We start from the raw sequence: 20,555 nt of genomic DNA on the forward strand, positions 1-20,555 counted from the left end.
TATAAACAACATTGTAAGAATGAAGGCTTAGGACGTCTTTAACAAGATTAACGACTATTTCTCCATCCGTGCCTAGTATTTACGATATGCTCAGTTCGGATTGTAAAAATAAACATCAACAAATCTTATCGCTTCTACTTACGGAAATCTTAAAGAAAGGTCAACGTCGAAGACACTTGAGATATCGAATCAAAGGCTTCTTTATCTGAATGACTGCGACAAGGTTGTGATTACATAAATATGTTTATAATTTTGCGTTACTCATAGTTTATGGTTTGAGTGGACCGAGTGTTCGTGTTGATAATCTGGAAATGATTTAGGTGGCACGCCATGCTAAGGCCACTGGACTGAGCCCTGGCGTACTTTATCTTGGGAAAATCTCGGCCTCTATGGAAAATATTGGCCTCGTGCCAACCCTCGTCCACACATACGTTTCCATTATATTACCGACTCTAGCCTGATTACTGTTTTGTTTCTGATTTTCTTCGTTCAAATGTTGTTTTGTATATTTAAACACATTTACACAAATAACTATCCTGTCTTATACAAGCATTATAAAAATATCCGTATGTTATGGTTACATTTCATCCATAAAACTTCCATTGTTCGATTCTTGTTGTTTAAGACGTAACTGTTATAATAATAGTATTAAATGTTATATCGAGTCGTTACGGGTGGTCTGGCACCTTGAGTTGACCTTCGGTACAATGGGAAATTGGAGGTATTGTTTACACGAGCGAGCCTCTGTTCGAGGGCCAATTAGCAAAAATAGCCACGTGGGATATTTGTAATGAACGAGTTGCTGAAACCCTGTTTATGTAATGTTCGGAACGCTGCGATGTGAAAGCAGATGTACACCATTTGTTCCGACACCATCTACATCAAATAAATACTCATGAAAGTTCACTGATTCCGCAATTTTCTCCGCGGCAACTCAATTCAAGCCGACAAGTGGGCTCCCACGCAGAACTTTCCACTAAGACAATGGGTCGTTGAAGATTTCACTGTTTTTGTCAACCCATCAACTTAGCACAATCCGAAGTTAATTAAAAAACAGACGTAACAGCCTCTTCCTTGATTCAGGTTTTACATTTGTTTCACTAATTGTTATGTAAAGAGTTGAACTCCCACACGCCTACAGCGATCATGTAAGCTGGGCCTGGTTATTTTTTCACTTTTTGACAATCACGTCCGGATTCTTGCATAAACATAATCCTGTTACAAAGCGAATATCAGCGTTCGACATTTAGTTCCTATATTACTGCATATTGCATGACACAGCTCATAATTTTAACTATTGCGTTCAGACGCTAATAACCAATCATTCCGTATTACTTTTATAAATTAATCTCATGTAGAGTTCTACATTTGAATATTACTTAACTTGTAATCAGGTAATGATTTGGCCAACTTTAATTTCCTTTACATTTCACGTGAATGGTATGATCAGAGCACGATTATGATCAAATTCCACTACTAATTGTTACCAAACATTTCGTAAATGTACTTAATTCTCGTGTCTAATTAATATTTCGGATACGACTTTCAAGAAATCTTTACTTTGTAATAGTTAATGGTCAATCGTTCAATTAGTTCCGTACATTATTTATTTTATGAAACGGTCAGGGCTACGATTGTTTCGGAAATATTTTTTTACATATTTCTTTAAGAGATGTTTCCAAACATGGAAAGGGTTCTGTTTAGAGTATTTTTAGTTTACGGCTGTTTTGTACGAAACGGTCGCATTAAAAAGTTACGACACAAAACACTGAAACATCAGCTCGAGTCGCAGGGATATGTGAATAGGTCCACGGCGCCACAAAGATGTGCTCCTTTGTTCGTCTGCCATTCATTAGCCGAATGTGGCATGGTAGGCCCCCATTCTTTGGGAGTGCGTTGAACCTTCTGTCATGTTTCCTGCGTGTCCGTATGTAACGTGTTTTACGGGTTGACGCGCGTTTTGGTACGTTCCGAGTGTTGCAATCGTTCACTACACACAGATTCAACACACGCAGATAAGGCGTGGATTCCTTTTCGCTTTAAGCGTATTGTTCTTTAGGAATATTAATAGCACAGACACTAAGAATGTGCCGTAATTTGAATAGGATAAAGGCCTATTCGTAAGATGATAGGAATTCACTTTGGAATTAGATGTTACGGAAGCTATTCAAATGACATGATGACTAATCTTCTTCCGTAATCAAATGGTTTTGAAGAAGTAGATTACATATTTATATAGAAGATATGAAATTTATCGAGAATTTTAATCTTTAAGTTCTACTATAGCATAAAAAATTCTGTTTAATGCATGTGGATCATTAGCGCAGTGGATCATTGTATCCTAACGATTACAGAGTCCTTCACGATAACGAATGATAAGAAACGACAATGTGAAATAAACAGTGTTATCTCGAAAGGTGTGCAGTTAACACGGAACATTGCTTGACTGCAAATATCTACACAATTTCAAGAACTCTGACGTCATCGGAAAGTGAACAAAATTACTTAAACAGAATGGAGACTTAAAACAGTGTAAGAGTGACCTAAACCAGTGAATGAAATAAATGCTTAAGAAAATTCGTGTGGTGAAGTTTACATATTGTGAGGAGTTCCGGGACATGAGTGAGAATGAGTACGGAGAGGCGCCTTTCCCGGAGTTTTCACTCTTGCTTGAAGGGCTCGTCGACGGAGGAGGCGGCCGATGACGAGGAGAGCTGCTACCACTCCCTCGGAGGCAGACACTCGTTCAGTCGCCAGCCGCAAGTGTACGTCGAAGATTTGTCCAATGTCTCCTTAGCTGAATTTGAGTCGACGCAGGATGAAAACAATGGTTCGTATTGTTTCTTAATTAATACCAGATGACTCATTCGCTAATTGCTAATCAGATACTGATACGTAATTAATACTGCAGTAACATAAATTTAAAATGCCATTGTAATAAATCTGTTCGCGTTGCACAAACGAGTTAAATAACACGTGTATGCATTTTAAGTTTTTATGAATTTTGGTCATTCGAAATGCAGAATGTCGTAATGTGGGCTGAAAATAAATTTGGTCGTACGATTTTTGGTCTTTCTTATGACTAATTTGAAGCCAGTATGTTTGTGTCGGTAGACACTTATTATCATAACAATTAGTGTTCATTACCATTACTGAGTTTAAGTATGTAAGAGGCATTGTTTTTATTTTTAACTTTATGTAGAGACATAATTACTAATTGCTGAATTAACGCTTCTATTTTTTTGTTAGTATTGAAGAATGTTAACTAATTTCAACATTATTTTTATTCTTAAAATAACTAAGCAAATAAAAAATGTAATAAACGAGCATACTGAGCCTTAATTCTCCGCAGTGATATTTTAATTCCAAACGGCTATATTTATATGAGGCGGGCTTCAAATCACAACTGTGTTTATGTTCCCAACGCGTAATAAATACATGTATAACTTTCCTCACGATATCTTCAGAACTAAACAAATAATATTCAGTTTGCTTATCTTCTTATTTTATTTGTATTTCGGTGTTCTAATTTGGGTTTTAGTGAATGATAAGTTCGTGGTTTACACAGTTTAACAATCACTTATCTTTTGACATCACAAATCTTTTGTCGTGAACACGTTTGAGTCTTTACATCGTAACTAAGCAGGCCCTTTAGCCGGCTCTTAGCTTACAAAGAAATATGCTTTAAAAAATCGAGGGGCTTTTGTAGTATTTGTTACAATAGATAACAACTAGCTGTCTGACCCCACGCCAGACTTAAAACGATTAAGATAATTATTTCCGTTGATTCTAGTTATTAATTGATAATATTTATCAGGTTATTACTTTATCACTTCCAACTTTTCATTTTTTGTTATTTTTAAAGTAATTAAACTACATTTTGCGAATGTATTTAATGTTAATGAAAACCAATAACAATTAATCTCATATTAATAGACTACTCAAACAGAAACAACATTTGCGATATAAAACGAAATATAGTCATTATTTAAATCGTACATCCTTTTTATGGTAAATGTGCAAGCGTCATGATCGTATATGTTTATGATGGGTATGCCATCGTATAAGGAAGGTATTAAGAACATTTACAGCGTATCAGTCCGGTGATCTAACTGTCGAGGCGACCGCTAACCGCAGCTTGTGAATTGCCATAAATAAAACCATATCTAACTTTATACGTGTGTAATTTAACACTGTGAATAACAGTTGATATGTGCAGCTGGTGGGAAGAAGCCATCTTGTAGGCGACTCTACAAAAGTATCAGTAGCTCAATTCTCTACTACTATCGACTACCGACAACCGACCTGTCATCGATAAATTTTGTATGAAAATCTGATCAGCGCCTCTGACGGGCGTCGTAGAAACTTTTTTGGCAGTACATTCTAAATGTCAAAATTTCGATAGCTAGCTGGTTGTCGGTAGTCGATAGTGGTAGAGAATCGAGGTACAGAATGCAGGCTCCAGTGAGACATTAACTCAAATATATTCACATTTTACAGTTTGGCACCTGCTTGTATGAGTTTGTGAGCTAAAACGGTCGATAACCCTGAATTGCCAAGTGTTTCGATAGTATATTTTCGTTGTACGATTTATCGTGTACCTATTGCATAGTGCATTTTAATTAGGTATCAATGTTTGATACGAATTATGACGAAAAACTGTCGGTCTTTAAAAATTCTATTGTGAAACGTGAACATTGATAGAAAATGGCGGTAAATCAGTAGCAACTTTATTCGTAAACATAAATGTTTAAACGATAGAGTTTTGAATAAAAACTGTTAATTGGTAATTATAAGAATTGTTAGTCGTGATGATAAAACAATAATATTAGATACAACTAATAAAAAACTCGCGAATGAAGTCTTCAAGGTGATAACATTGATATGATCTTGACATTGATTCGGTTCAGTATGAGCAGTGAGTCATTACACCGGATAGGTATTACTGCCTCCGCTTCTTACGCGATCGTGGGTGTATCACGCCTTACGTACTCATTGGCTGATGGAGCCGCTGTCATAATCATCACGCTTGATTGTAAGGAGGCAATTACCTGCGATGTCTGATATCATAACTTTACAACTTCTGAATACCTTAAGTGGTTATCCTTGAAAAACTGTGTTGAGGTGAATTTCTTCTGTTTATATAGGTACCTTTTGTTTATACAGAAAACAGGTTATTTTTAATATACTGATTTAAACAAAGGTGACGAAATAACGTAAAGATTTGTGCAAACAAGTGAAATCTACTTATATCTGACCAAAAGATAAGAAACCATACAGATTCATTATTTTATTACTTGTTCGTGCATCCTGTAGATAATGTAGTCTTATTGCTTCGAGTAACACAGTAATAAGTAAGCACATTACTATTAGGTAATCGAGCCACAGGTCGTAACTCGATGCGTAAAAAAACTGTTAACCGGATCTCTACAAAATATTCTGCATTATTTGAGCATCGTAACAGAATCAAACGCATTTATTATTTGGATGTATTCTAAACACGTCTTACAAAAAGTAGTATGTTTACGTTTAGATCACGTTTAAAGTTAAATGATGGAAGGCACCGCACCTGTGCGCCTGCGCCCGCGCCGGCTCCGCTGCGTAAGCGCAAACGCCGCTGACATCCGCTTCCTGTGTTCCTGTCTTTCCAACCCTTCTCGGTACCAGGCACGGCTTCCGCCCTCTATTATATTAATATCAAGGTTAAATAAACAATGACTTACAGATCACCTTAATGGAATTCCTTGATGAGTTTTTGTTAATGGATAACGCCCGAAATTTCTAACGCTTCCTCTACATAAAAATATTTATTATTAACATTGACTGGTTCACAGTTCCTTTGAATTATAATCACTATTTGTTTTAACGGGACCGGATACCACATTCCGTATGGTTAGGTACTAGTTTACACTCACAATATTTTTTCCTGTAGTGTAGTCCCTAGCGTTGCATAAACTAAATTAAATCAGTTGGAATTATAATATTGAAGAAGCCTTTTATTTTAAAGAGGCCCATTATTATATTATTATGTACTCGGCTTATGCATTTATCTCGTACTGCATTTGCACAAGTGCACTGCTCTATCTCATAATAGCAGAATCGTTTCCATTCCCACCGAGTCATATTTCAACATACAAAAAGCTACTCCACGTTGTGTGAACGGAGTCACGTAGAATCAAGATATTTCGTTAATTATTAGCATCCGCCGAGTCCGTCGACATCGATATTGTCAATCCTGTGTGGTATTATCGCCGGCACTCGTCTCGGGGCTGGTTTTTGTGTGCCACGTCCATTACGGACGGAAGCCGAGTGGGCCGCGCCACCAGCATACCTCTGTGTCTCTTTGTCATGTACGTGCGCGAGATTTAGAGAAGCCAGGAAATAGGTGCGCGTGCTAATTGTCAGTACAAACGGCTGGAGCACGAATACCGCGGGCTTTCTTTCTCACCATCTTTTCGGCATTCCACAACTTATTATCGCGTATCACGATAAAGTTCGGCGTGTATCTTGGCGCGGCGTGTTGTGTTCAATTATAAAGCAAATTGTGACAATTAAAACGTTCGTTTCGCTCAAGCGCTCGGACGCGCATGAGATCACTTGTGAGCTCATCAAAATATCACAATTATCATAATTATCGATGTCTTTAGATATCATTACCATAACATTGGCAATGTTACGCCAAAATATTACACGCATCCAATTTGCAGTGGTCGAAAGCACTTTTTTTCCTTATAACGAGAGCAATCGAAGCAGTAGCAACAACAAATGGCATTGGCACTATTTAGAGCCTAGTATCACAATAACCTGTTAACTGAGATCGCAATATCGTGAATTAACAGTATATCTACATAAGTAGTAGTTCTGTGCTAGTTCATTGTCTAACACTGCCACTAGAGTAACCTGTTTCCCTCAATGAGTCTGTCGTAAGAGTAGATGACTACACGATGATAAGTGTATCTCACATTCCTACATTTATTGCTCAGAGAGCGTGTTCTACAAACAAATTTGAAGAATTATCTAATTCATATTAAGTACACGGTTAGAGCATCGCGGATCGTCAGAATGTTGTGATTTGTCCCGTACGTTGCACTCTACTCATCTATAAATATCGTTTTCTTGGCAACCCACTGGTTTTTGATATAAACAGCATTTGTCAAACTTCACTCGTCGTTTAGTCATTCATAAAAGAACGAGCAAACACTTTAAGTTTTATTCGATTTTAAATTATATTAACGTGTCGATTCATATAGAGCAATTACAACTATATAGGTACTACTAATATTTACGTTAACTAAATTTTCCTACATTTCTATAATAACAAATACCTATATGTTAGAAACATTGTTGCAAGAAAGCATTTATTTAAAGTAAATATTTTCTCTCGTATTCGTGCATGACATAATGAGTTAGTGTTAAATGACGAAAGTGGTATGCCATTTGCTGCATAGAAAGCCGCTTGCAGCCACCCTGTCGCTATTAATTACTATAATTGCTATTAATCACTTGCTACAACTAGTCTTAACACACATTCGTCACTGATTATTTTCACTTTGGACTTTCTCAAACAATTAATAAAATATTCATTTAATTAATGTCGCCAATTTTATTTGTCTACAACATGAACAAAAAATCTAGTGCGGAATCAGCTCGTGTAATAATCATGGCGGTGTACTGTTATCGCATGTAAAAAGTATGCCGTACGCAGGAAATGATAGTTTGTATGTAAATTACTATATATTTTGCAACACAAGCGGCCGATATGTACCACCATCCAATTTAATCTACATAATTGTTTTCCAATTATATAGCCACATAATTATAGCATATGACTGGAAAGCCATAATTCACTTCACTACAACTGTTTTATGTGAAATTACCTCGTGTGTTGTCCAATCTAATTACAGACTATTATGATTAATATTGTTTTAATTTTGTTTTAGGTAAGTACGACAAATTCCTACATGGACTGGCAGCGCCATCTACTGAAAGGTATTATAGAGTTAGTTCCGCTACTTGGCGCTAGGTGGCAGGCAGACAAACATTGTATTCCGTCGCTCTACGCGGATGAACGTAGAGTTCGTTATGAGTAATTATTTCTCTAATTGTAATTGGTTAGCAGCGTGTCTCCATTTTCAACAATTATTTTTAAATTTTGGGGAATTTGTTATCAGTTGAACAAAAAAGTGATTTTGTAATATTTTTGAAGCGGTCAAAAATATTGCGTTTTTAGGATGAATGCTTGGAATATAAATAACCATATAACAGACACAGATGTATCTACCGCCCCTACAAATAATTATAACGCTAGTGATGGTTTCACCACTCAATAACAAATGCCAGAAAGGTAATCCCAAAGATAAAGTTAATAAACTTTTTATACATTCCACCCATCAACTAAATCATTCTTAAACCATGGTTAAGCAAAATATTACAACTCTAATAAAATTATAGCGCGTTAACTTATGTTTTAAAAACACGAAATAGGAAATCAATAATGCTAATCCAATGTTACTTAAGTAAGATTACTTACATACCCAAATCAAAGAAATATTTTCCAATTCCTTGCTAAGGAAAAATATAGGTTTGTCGTTACCTTGATGCCTAAGAACAATACCACCGAGAACCAGTTTAGTAGGTTCATGACCGGCGATCGGCTCGCATAATGCCAGCGTTCGCGTCGTGATTTATTCATGTTCGTACTTATGCCCTGCGGCAAATAAAAAAACACCTCGGGAAAGGAAGCGTACTCCTACCATTTTTGCCAGACCCGCACGCTCTTTTATACCGAGTTCATTAGGCACATTTTCAACCGCTTTCAGAGGTCAAGTCTAACTGGCCACTGCTATCGTACTTAATATCAACGCGGAAAAGTATTAACGTTATTTAAATATTTTAGTTGGTCAGGGCTCTGTTTTTTATAACTAAATTGCTTACGCATTACTCTACGCAAGTAATTAGTGGTTAGCATAACTCTACATTTGATAGCGCTACCGGTTTTTTGTGAGTTAAACTTCATTTTTATTCTATGATTCTAGGATTTAATAGAGTCGATGTTTGGTAAAGCTGTTGCGTTTCTGTTGTCTGCTTATTAAATCTTTGCTGCTATCGACACATTTAACACAAATAATACATTAAGTACAACGTCGATAAATTCAAGTACGGCTCTATGGAGCCATAATTGACCGTAATTCTAAGATATCAAAATATTAACATATTAATCACTCCCACCTGGTTAAATACAACTGCGAAAACAATTTTCCTAACACACTCATATCTAAGTGAAACAGGCTCTATATTTTCAATAGATTCGTAACTCTGCTGTCGCCGTGTGCAACGTTTTATAGTAAAAAATATTAGCAGATTTTTATGTCCTTCCAAGTTTTTCCTCACACTCTATATTTACTGACTCCACGTTATTATAATAATTAAGTAGAATCATAAATAATAATTCACTAAAAGATCGACAAAAGTTTGTTTCATGTTTATAAACATACCTAAGAGCTCTACATTTTGCACTACACAATGCAATGTTTGCGTAGAGAACTTGATAATTTAAACCACCCCGTTTGTATCAGTGAGTAATGCTAGTAGTATACCAACGAAGACGCCCGAAGTGTGGCGGAGATTGCCGAAGGCTTCAAACATGGCCGCTCGTCCGCGCGCTTAGCGCTTGTCAACAAAGTTACTCGACTTCGACTGCCTCGCCGGTCGCGCGCTTTCATGTTGGTTCCGTTCCGTAACCGCGACTGTTTTAAGTGCATTTTGTGTTAAAAAGTGTGAAAGTGAATTAAACAAGCAAATTTTGTTTGAAGTTTGTGATTATTTGTTTTTTCTATTACTTCGTTTCTAGTAAAAGTGGTATGTTAACGTGTTTTAAATGGAATGTTGGAGTATTGAGAGTCAACGTAGTTCGAGTCTCGTATGATAGAGCTGTTTTGTTTTGAATTAATATAAATTAATATTTGAGAGCGTTATTAATTTATTATGCATATAATATAATGAATAAATATATTTAAATAACAACCAATAATATTAAAATTAAACCAGTTTTAAACAAACTTACAAAGCTAGAAAAGCAGTGGAAAATCTTAACATGCATGGAATAAAATTATATTAATGTTGTGACCGCATCGATTACTTAATACCAATATGAGTTACAAAGACACTGGTGACTTTCACCTAAACATTACCTCGACGCCACCGCAGATGCTATCTTATTAGCATACTGGTACCGGTAGTAATACATTCCCCTAACTAATGGCCTGAACACACTATTTTCCGGGAGGTAACACCGTTCCTTAATTATTTATTCTACCCTAAAGCTTGAGTCCCGCACGTGCTGCTCAACTTGTTGCATAAAAACGGACCCTCACGTTTCTTCGTGCATTGTCCACGGAAACAATAGCACATCGATCTTTAAGTAAATTACACATTCTCTGAACAACTGTTAAAGTTACATATTTTTTTGGGAGCACTGGCCTGTATTTTTTGTATAATCCTATAGAAGATTATAATATTTTAATAGTTTAGATCTCTTTACCATGTAGGTAGTTTATAAATAAAGTGTCTTTTATGCAATCATGCGAACGGTATTCCTGTCACATATCTCAATTGAGTCCGAGCAATATGACTGAATAGAGGAAACATTCATTTTATCGAACCCTGGATGCCTTAATAAATAAATACGCTGTCTTAATATAAAGATCGTAATAGATCCCCGGACGGTAAACATTCCTAGGGCTTATGTATGACCGGAGAAGGCGATCTTCCATGAATTCTCGAGATCCTTGCACGGGCTTCGGTTCGAGCAATTCATCTTAGCTCGTGAGCGAATTTACTTAAACCCAAGGGATAAACGTGGACGAGTGTATCTTGAGACAGCTATTACATAACTTTGCATTTAGGGAAAAATGTTCGAAACGTGGCACTTATTTCAGTCACGTTCGGAATTGGCTTTTGCAAGGAATATTTCTTTAGCAATACTAAGGTGGTTGAAGGTATAGTTATGAGTATATTATTTTTAACATTCCAACGCTGTTTCAATACAATTGTCCTATATTTTACTTTGATGTTAATACAACTAAAAACAAAAGTTCAGTAGCCTTATACTTTTTGCCTCAGCAATAGCAACAATTGCAAGATTAAATTACATAAATCAATTACTTTGCGATCGTTCACCAGTTACTGTTCCACTCTATCAAATATCTTATGAAATACTAAATGTGATATAAATGCTAAGATAATTTGCAGCTAGACGTGTGAATGAATTCAGTAGCCACTTGATAAATTCCCGTCAGAGTGCCAGTTCCCCGGGCGGTGTTGGCGTTAATCTTCTTACCGAGTTCGCAGCTCACCGCGTGAGTGATCCCTCAGAGCTTCCAAGATAACAGATTTAGCCGCCCTATTGTATTAATTGAAACTTAATTAAAAGTCTTTATACCTTGTTCATTTTGTAATAAGTAACAATTGCTGCTCAAAATGGTAGTTTAATGAGCCTAGATAAAATGAATATCTATTTTGTCTTCATTTTGCAATAGCGACCTCGTTTATCTTTAGGTTTAAATTGCATAATGACTCCGTTTGAAGGATAACGCCAGATAGAGCATTTCCATTCCAGTAAGTGTTTGATAGTTGTTTTGAATGTCACGCTTATGATTGACGGATAATAACATTTTAACCGTGAATAAATTGTAATCACTTCACATGTGGGTTGTTGCATGACCAAAAAATACGTGTGGGCGTGTGTAATCCTGTTTACCTATGCACCCACGCCGGAGTTAGTAGACTTTCTAAACAAGCGGGATGTTGCGCCGACGAACTATTATTGAAAAAAAGTGCCTTCATATGAGTCACATCGAGTCCCATCGAGGTCTGGGTCACATTCCAGGGCTGCCGCCGACGCGGCCGCTCCAAACCGGACTTACTCGACTACATGCCTTTTTCTCTTATATCTTTTCCGTTTACGTAATACTTTCTTAAGAACATCAAAACTGCATAAAAGAGCCAATTAAAATTCACTGTGGTTCAACCATTATTTAAGCCTTATTTAGGAAGACAGGCAAATTGGGAGAGAATATTTTATAATTAAATGGCAATAGACAGATACTGGTCCAGAATATTTAAAAAGTTCCTAAAACGATTATGTTGGTTATTTGTGCCACATATTAAACGCAAAATTCGCCGTAGGCTTCGATCCTCGACCACAAAGGGGGCAGTTTTTGTCAACCATCTGCCGAGGCAGGTGTCTTTTTATTCCTACATACTAAGCAGGTGATTTGAATTCGCTTTCCTTACTTTTTATATCGTTTTAAGTTGAGAAGGATTGAATTTATAAGGACTGTCGTTTCCGTTTCTTGGAGGAAACGATCGTGAGTTTGATACTCGTTTAAGTGATTAAGATTAATAGCGACATAAATATATCTGGGTATCTAATCGTAGCTCATAAATAGTGCGTAATTTTTTATACATTTCCTGGCAGTTTACTCCCTATGTTAACAAAAAATCATAAATACATAATATTTATTGGAAATGGATATTCGAATATGCTGTATAAAAAACGCTTGCAATTAACAGTGGTTTAGAATTTATTGTGCTATTCATGTTCAAGTACCATATAATTTAACATGACACTGCAGCTATATTCACCACGTTAAATGCACCACCAAGGTAATAAATTATGATACATTGCGTTTATTATATCTGTCTCTACAAAATGTCATAAATTGTCATGCTGTTTACTAAATCACAATACTTCAAATATGAACTATATAAATGAAATAGACAAATAATATAAAATAAACGCGAACACGCGCACTCTACCTGATAAAAACATAATTTACATTTACCCTTTTCCTCTTAGAAATAACATATCTATTTACATATAATAATTACTAATTAACACCTACATAATATTGTATTATTAATTATTAAACCTACAAAATTGATACGTTAAATGCATTTATCCCTTTGTTAAAAATAGTTCTACGCAGAAGTGCATAAATGATTATTAATTATCCCTCATTAGTACCTAAATGACTACTTGTCAAAAGGATAATGATAATCGTATTATTGCTGTCACGAATACCGTCCTTCTATACAAATATGTTTTTTTTTCGCAAACGAAGTTATTTTGTTTTTGATGAAACAAGATTTTGTTTATCTACTCATAAGCTGTAGAACCGGTACAACGGTTTTGATCTAATTACTCTAAAGCGTTATTAGGTTAGCTGGTTTATTAAACGTCAACACATTTTTTTCGAGAGAACGGATCAAAATAGCGTTTAAAACATGTACAACATGATATAGGAACACATTTCTTTACATAATATCGGTGGCTTTATGTTATTTATCAATGTAACTAGTAAATAATTGGTAGAGTCAATGTGCAGCAGTGCATTTAATGTGTAAAGTATTGCCTATTGTTTCTTTACTACGGTTCATTTGATGCAATTGCAGTGAAACGTTTTGTTTACATTGCCATGCCCGTGTATATCACAGCTTAATCAAGTGATTCAGTAAAGTTTCCTTTGACCAATCCATTTAAAAATGAATAAGGAGTCCGGCGGGATACGGTACCCCGGTAGACAGTCCTAATCTAATCATTAATTTTACGCTCGGTAGCACGTATGTAGGTTAAAATAGGCGTAACAAAAAGAATTGGATGAGTGACTCACCTGCCTAGGAAACACCTTTTTCAAGTGTTTCTCTTTGTCATTCAACGAATGAGGGACAGGTGGAGCTTTGTGAATAATAAATGGAAAAAGGACTGCTAATGTCTTTTTTGTAAATTACATCGCTCAATCATTATACCCCGCGGGAGATCTTTACTGAGTAAGGATCCCGTTTGACCTCATGACTCATTGATTAATACAATTTTTCGCTTGTTCCGTATCTAAAACGTGGTGATCAAAATAAAAATATACGTGCCCGAACAGCCCTACAGCAGTGTCCATCAATATAAACCGTGAAACTACAGGAAATCGGGTTATCATCTCAATGACAACTATAACGGGTTACACTTCCTCCTTAGTTAATTTAATTTACGAGTGACCAATTGTTTACCAGTCATCCGTTTAAACGGCACTGAAAATACATGGTTTTTGTAAATATATTGTTTAGTTCATTCGCCTCTTGATTGGTCTATGTTCCAATAATGAAGGCACAACAGTCTGACTCACTCGACACCCGAGCAAAATACTTGGTATGTAATCTGCACTTTTGACTGTTGATTCATCTCGTTCGACTTATAGCCTAAGCTCGTCGAGAAGTTCATGATTTATTACAAATGGTTCTATTGATGCGATAAACTGGAAGTTGAAAGAAAGAAAATAAATAATCTCTTCTCGGACCTCCCCGTGCACATTTATCTCGTAAAAATAGAAAATATTTGCTCAGAGTTAAATCATTTTGTCGATTTGGATAAGTCATTGTACCTTGACAGGGGCAAAGTAATTGCTGTATTTGCTGCATTGAATGATCAGTGTTCAGCCGGAACTCAGCTCCATAATTATATTTTTTCTCGTCGTTTCGTAGACAGCAGCTGTCTTAGTGGTTTCATCATTATGAACATCAACAAAACTTAAATACTTTGTTAAATCCTTAGTCATTAGTATTATATTTATACTATTCACTCAACATTGTTTACCTTTAACTTAATTATGTTGAACGAATTATGATAATTCCTCAAAATAAGGAAACGCATTAAGAATATTGTGTTAATTAAACGTGTTATAATATTTCTGGACTCTATTTACATTAGAGACGCAAAAGCCTGAGCTATTTTACATACAAAACAGGGCTGTGTATTGACCTTTTAACAGCCATTCAAGAACATTCTAATTTGCCTCTAGTATGAGTGAACGCGAGTTTGAGTTGAATGAAGCCTCTTTTATTTTGCTTTTCTCATATTCTCCTGAGGGCCAAGAAAATGCCACGAACTAAATGGAACTGAAGGGCTTGTGTAGAAATTATGGTGATGATAAAGAATAGAGACGGTTTTATGTGCAAGAGGAGAAAGAAGAGAAATGTTTTGTGATAATAAAAATAGCAGTTTACGGGCATTAGCGTATAATACAAACACGTATACTGTTTCAACATTTATTATAATATTTTATAATTTAGCGCATAGCTCGCTTAAACTCCGACACAGTTTGTTACCTGCATTTAATAAGTAGCAATATTGCGAGCCATGACGACATTTAATACAGCGTGATCGTGACCTTCGCTGGTGAATGTTTCTGTGACTGCAACCGAACCTCGAAACACGTTGATCTAATCTAACTTGGATTTAGTTTTCTTTTGTGTTCTCGTATCTTGTTTAAATCGCAAGAACTTTAGCAGAACATTATTATTATTTTGAACACACCTCTTAACTGTTCATGGTAAAACGCAAAAGGCATTGTTTTCAGGAATGTACTTAAAACTTGTTAACGAGTTATCCGTCAGTGTACACGACACCTTTTATCGCCTGTTACGAAAGAGGTTATTCTCGCCAGTAAGCGTTTGTAAAATCTTTGACAATGTATGTAAATACGCGCCTCCACGGGTTTTATTGTTCAAACAACATGACGTGGCGTAGAGAATCGTTATTGCACAACGCATCCATGATTGCCTTCGGAACACGTTCCGTTGCCCGGCCACCTTTGTTTACAACGAAACGGATTTGCTTAAAGGTATCTTACCTTTGACCTCATCTGCAGTATTTTCTCTTTATTCTTTCACCAAATTCAGTAGCTATGCCTACAAGCCTATATATTTTGATAATACGACAGCAGTGCTTACAAAGCACAAACAGATCTCACCGTATGGTAAGTCAATATTGTGGCTACCATAAAGATCACAAAAATGTGAAGTAGAAATGTCGAAATATAGCTCACGATCTAGTAAACTTGACTCGTACGCTTGTTGACGTCGCTTTCATATAAGAACAATAATATATTCGGCGAGCTTCAAACAGCGTGTTGTTAGTACAAATTGCACTTAGTAGTCACGCTCTTGCCCTCGTTCCGTAGTCTTGCCGTGGTGCGCTGTAACTAAGAGCTTTTAACGTGACCCACCGCCTGCCCTATATCCCGCGGCTGTGATGACACATCGTGTTCCTTGATATTTGACAAACGAGAGTGTGTTCAAACATATTTACATCTACCTACGACATCAGAGATGCGGCCAAATAAATTGTATTTGGCCACCAATGTTTTCGCCTCCGAGTGTACGTGCTCGGATTCGAACTGATTTTAAGGGTTTATTGAGTTGAGAAAACGTTGTTACCTCACTTTATAAGGTTATTGTATGAATAAAATCATATCTGACTCGTGCGACGCTCATCTTTTTGTTTCTATGCATTTATTATTCGTTATTCCCAAAAAGCAAGCTTTACCATAAAGCCGAATGTTGTTTAATCACACATCTACCGAACAATGTGAAGGGCTGGTTTATCAGTAGAGCCAACATTAAATGATTACGGAATCTACGCTTGCTACAACTGCACTTGTACTGCAAAACACGATACATAAACAGAAAGTGGTCGGGCCGGTTCGTTACGACAATACAAATATCTACTAACAATATTTACAGCTCGGTCAAATTATTGGTTACATAGATAACTGTACACTGCACTGTTGGGCCAGTCATACAAACATGTGCACGCAAGAATTACTCCCGCCAGAGTTCAACTCATCTGTGCACTTCGATCGTGAAACAGTCTCAGTTAACGGGACAAACAACTTTTTTTTTGCTCTCCTACAACCGCTCTTATGGAAGTGATTAAGGGAATTATTCTCATTTTCTTTAATAGTAAATTTATTCAATATTCAAGCTTCTTCTAACGTTATTACGCCTTAAACGATGATGTCCGCTTTTTACTGACATTTTCGCAGACCTTGACTAAAGAATATCAAACAAGAAAACCGTATAAGAATTGCGGATACTTTAAAAGGCTCGAAAGTGGCGTTTCTTCTTTTTCAATTACGGTGCCTCGAAATCACGCGATGCATTGGCCCCAATAAACTTGTTCGGAGATGCCCTGATACATTGGCACGGTACATATAAGTTGGAGTTGCTCATGTCTAGTCGAGTTAAGATCAAGCCAACTGTTCCCGGTATAAAACGGTACTTTATACCAGTTATTAATATAGCAAAATATAGGCCTACTTACTATATCCTTTGGGTATAAATGAGTGCAAACAAAACGATAAAATAGTTCTTTTTTCTGGATAAATAAAGCTATCGAAATCAAAGGCAGCCTGAAGTAATTTTTGTCTATTATATTAACTGAATAAAAGATTTGTAACTTCTTAGTTACGCTAAAAGTACGATACGATTGAGTTTAGTGCTTTCGATTACGTTGCAAAGTTCAAACATTCAATCAGTTTGACGGAGATCAACTATTTTATTAGTGACGTGACTCAGTACAATTGCTCCTACTACTCTCGAGTATAAAGTTATTTACGACTAACTCTTATAATACGTGGAAAACGTTGTTGGTTTCACATATAAGAAGTACCTATTTGTATTACTTTATAACAATGTAAGTGTGTAACTGTTTGTTTTTCCCTAAATAAATAAATAACTCTTTGTAGCCCTTATACAAATTGAACGTCTTTGCTTTCGTTATATGGTGACATACTCAATTGGTAAGAAAATGTCTTTCAAAAACCTACAAACAAGATATCACTTACAAAGGAAAGCATCAACATAAAAGATGTCAAGTATTACTTTTTGATTCTCTACAATGTATACAATCCGATAGAGTCGCTTCACTACGGAACAAATTGGACTTGCGTACCAAGTTTGGACACGACATATTGACAGGCGGGACCCTTTTCATTGCGTACAAATGATTGATGGCTTTGAGTCTTCCTTCAGTAGAATGTCGAGTCAAATGGGTGATTTACTCTGATGAATGGCGTGATCGCTATTGACGTTAGTTGCGCGCTTCGCAACCCTTTATTGACGAGTTTATTAATTAATACTCAGCATAACGTTATGAACATAGCCGTAATTTTGGAATGTATTATATGCTTCATACTCAGCACTAACGCGTCTTCATAAAACATACATGTTATAGCTACTGCGGCGCGTGAGAACCGCGCAGTATTGACCAAACATTGCAAGCTTGCGCTTAGCCAATGCATATAAAACATTACACTGTTGCGTAATATCAAAAATTTGAATTTAGATGAGTTTTGTGTAAGCGGTAGACTGTACTGCCTTAGACATAGACTTTATGTACTCTATAGAGGTAGTGACCCGCCGGTGTCCGGTCGACAAACCTGTGTATTACGGGTAATCTTATAAACTCGCTCCGAGGAAGTATCGGAGTGCATCCGCAGCGTTCAGTGTCTCTCCGTATATCTAGTTTGTGTCGATTTTATTATGCCTTTCACTTTGACCAAGCTGCGATATTCAAGCCCTTCGATAGTTCCGATTAACGAACTGATAATTTCTACCGATAAAACCGGTTCTCATTTGATAAAAGGTTATTGTAACTTTAGAACCGAGTGTTATTGTGATGTAATGAAACTGACGAGTTTATTCCTCTTACTTTACTTTGAAGGCTTGGAGAAATATTATAGGGAATTCAGTGTTGTTCTCATCTTTGCAATAAAATATACATCTTTATATTTTATTTGAAATTATTAATAAGTACTAAGTACATATTAAGTCAAAATAAAACACCATTAGATAATGCTTTTAAACATTGACGTCACTCGACTTCCCAGAGTCTTAGAGCTAGTAATTAATCTGAGCACCGTCCACTGTCCTTTTCTCAGTGCGCTCTATTTTTAGTCTAAATAAAATAGTGATACAACTTGCACAGCACACTACGTAACTACGATACGATTTCCGCTATCGATTCGCGTCCTACGCTGTGATTTATAGAATATAATGATTTATAGCTTAGCCCAACGTATATTATGGTCCATTATGTCCGCGCGTAAATAAATGACCTATTGCGACATCTTCATATAACGTAGCATCAAGCTCTTGCAAGAGAGTTTCCCTGGGAATGAATTCAGAGCAGTATAATTTGCATGAATAATGAATTGTAGGCGTTCGCGCTAATGACTGCTACCATTGTATAATGTTCTACTAAATTGATATAATTGCTACAATTTATTTTACATACAAACTTAGAATGCCTCTAGATATTAAAATGTAACGTAACATTTTGAACAATATAGATAACCAATTTCTCCAGATAGGTATCTTTCTCATGGGTAATTTTGATAGGCCTAAAATATAATATTTTGATTACGCAATGGTAACGGTTCTGTGGTTTTATGGTATTCGTTGCATTCGCCGAGCATGCGGTCGGAATAACTTGCGAAAGCCAAGAGGAAAGTTTCGCAAGTGCTTTAGTTTCATGCGTCTGGCGCCGGCGGTAATCATTGTCAGAAATGTCTTGGGACGGACACATTGTTGCAATCTTTTATGTTCTTCGCAATTGCATGACATTCTTTATGCACCTACTTACCCAGTGAAAGGATTCAGTTTTACTTAAGTCAAATTAAAATAATAATATTTACATACATCTTGCTTTTTATTTGAAAAACTGTAACACCCATACAAGCATCCTTCATGGACTCCGCATTTAAATCAAAGTATTTAAACAGAAATTATCACAGTGGTTTATAAATTAATGTTCAGATTATAACAATACCACATAATATGTGTAATAGGGAAATAACAGTAAATTAGCAATAACATACATAAATAGGAAATAATTGCGGAAAATAATTTTGTTATTATTTCCAGGAATAATCATTATAAAGCTAAATTGTCATTCCAAATCGCAGTGGAATTAATTAATTGTATCTGTAATAACTAACAAGCGGATCACCTTTACAACAATTTTCCTGTAAGCTTTCGATGTACCTAATATGCAATCTAAATCATCATACTCTCTCATAATGAGTACAAAAAAGGATATTATGCGTTGATTCTTCCATCACACAAGTAACGAGCAAATTGCTTAGATAACTTGCGTGTTGTATAATTTGCGAGGACCGCGTGAGAAAAATGTTCCCGACGCCATGTTGGAACGTTTTATTTTCGTATCCATAATTCACACACTAAGATCACCGCGTGTTACAGATGAGATGATTAAGTATTTATTTTTAGTTTGTTTTGTTATGAAACTCTCTCTTGCTTATGTTGTTACAAACTTACAGTAAGCTTTCAGGGTTTACTTTGTGTAAATTGTTCTTGATAGATAAGTTTGTAACAACATTTAAATTAGCTAGAAGATTAGTATAACAATAAGTACCTACCAAATTTTAGCATTTTAAGCTTTTATTGAAATAATAGAGTTGAAAGACCGAAGGACATCCATAGTAGTAGAGTTAGTAGCAAGGCGGCTGCGCCTGCGCTGCCTTGAATCATGATTGTCCGCGCACGCGTTAGTCACGCCGCCACGCCACCAACCGGCCGCTTTCAGTGAAGGCTCATATTTCCACTCTTCATCTTTTACCTTTATTTATTACATTGTTTTATGTAAAAAATAAAGCTAAAAGATTCGGTTTTGAACATTTTTGCGGAGTTAAGAGTTTAAAACC

The 20,555-nt window shown here is 36.1% G+C and overlaps 1 protein-coding gene across 14 annotated transcripts in view; it reads left to right on the forward strand.

Moving 5' to 3' along the window:
* The window catches only part of raskol (Ras GTPase-activating protein raskol), a 159,641-nt gene that overhangs the window by 119,174 nt on the left and 19,912 nt on the right, over window positions 1–20,555 (forward strand). For 3 of the 14 annotated variants that reach the window (XM_076131704.1, XM_076131677.1, XM_076131696.1), the window contains exon 2: window positions 2,355–2,830. The exons of 9 other annotated variants lie outside the window; for them this stretch is intronic. In XM_076131704.1, coding sequence (XP_075987819.1) covers window positions 2,629–2,830 — 202 coding nt within the window. In that variant the 5' untranslated portion in view covers window positions 2,355–2,628. Of the gene's footprint in view, window positions 1–2,353; window positions 2,831–9,720; window positions 9,859–20,555 lie in introns of those variants that run through there. 2 more of the 14 variants (XM_076131685.1, XM_076131638.1) reach the window with 2 other exon arrangements.

This window comes from Anticarsia gemmatalis, chromosome 2, assembly GCF_050436995.1.
Source record: "Anticarsia gemmatalis isolate Benzon Research Colony breed Stoneville strain chromosome 2, ilAntGemm2 primary, whole genome shotgun sequence".
Classification (NCBI taxonomy): domain Eukaryota; kingdom Metazoa; phylum Arthropoda; class Insecta; order Lepidoptera; family Erebidae; genus Anticarsia; species Anticarsia gemmatalis.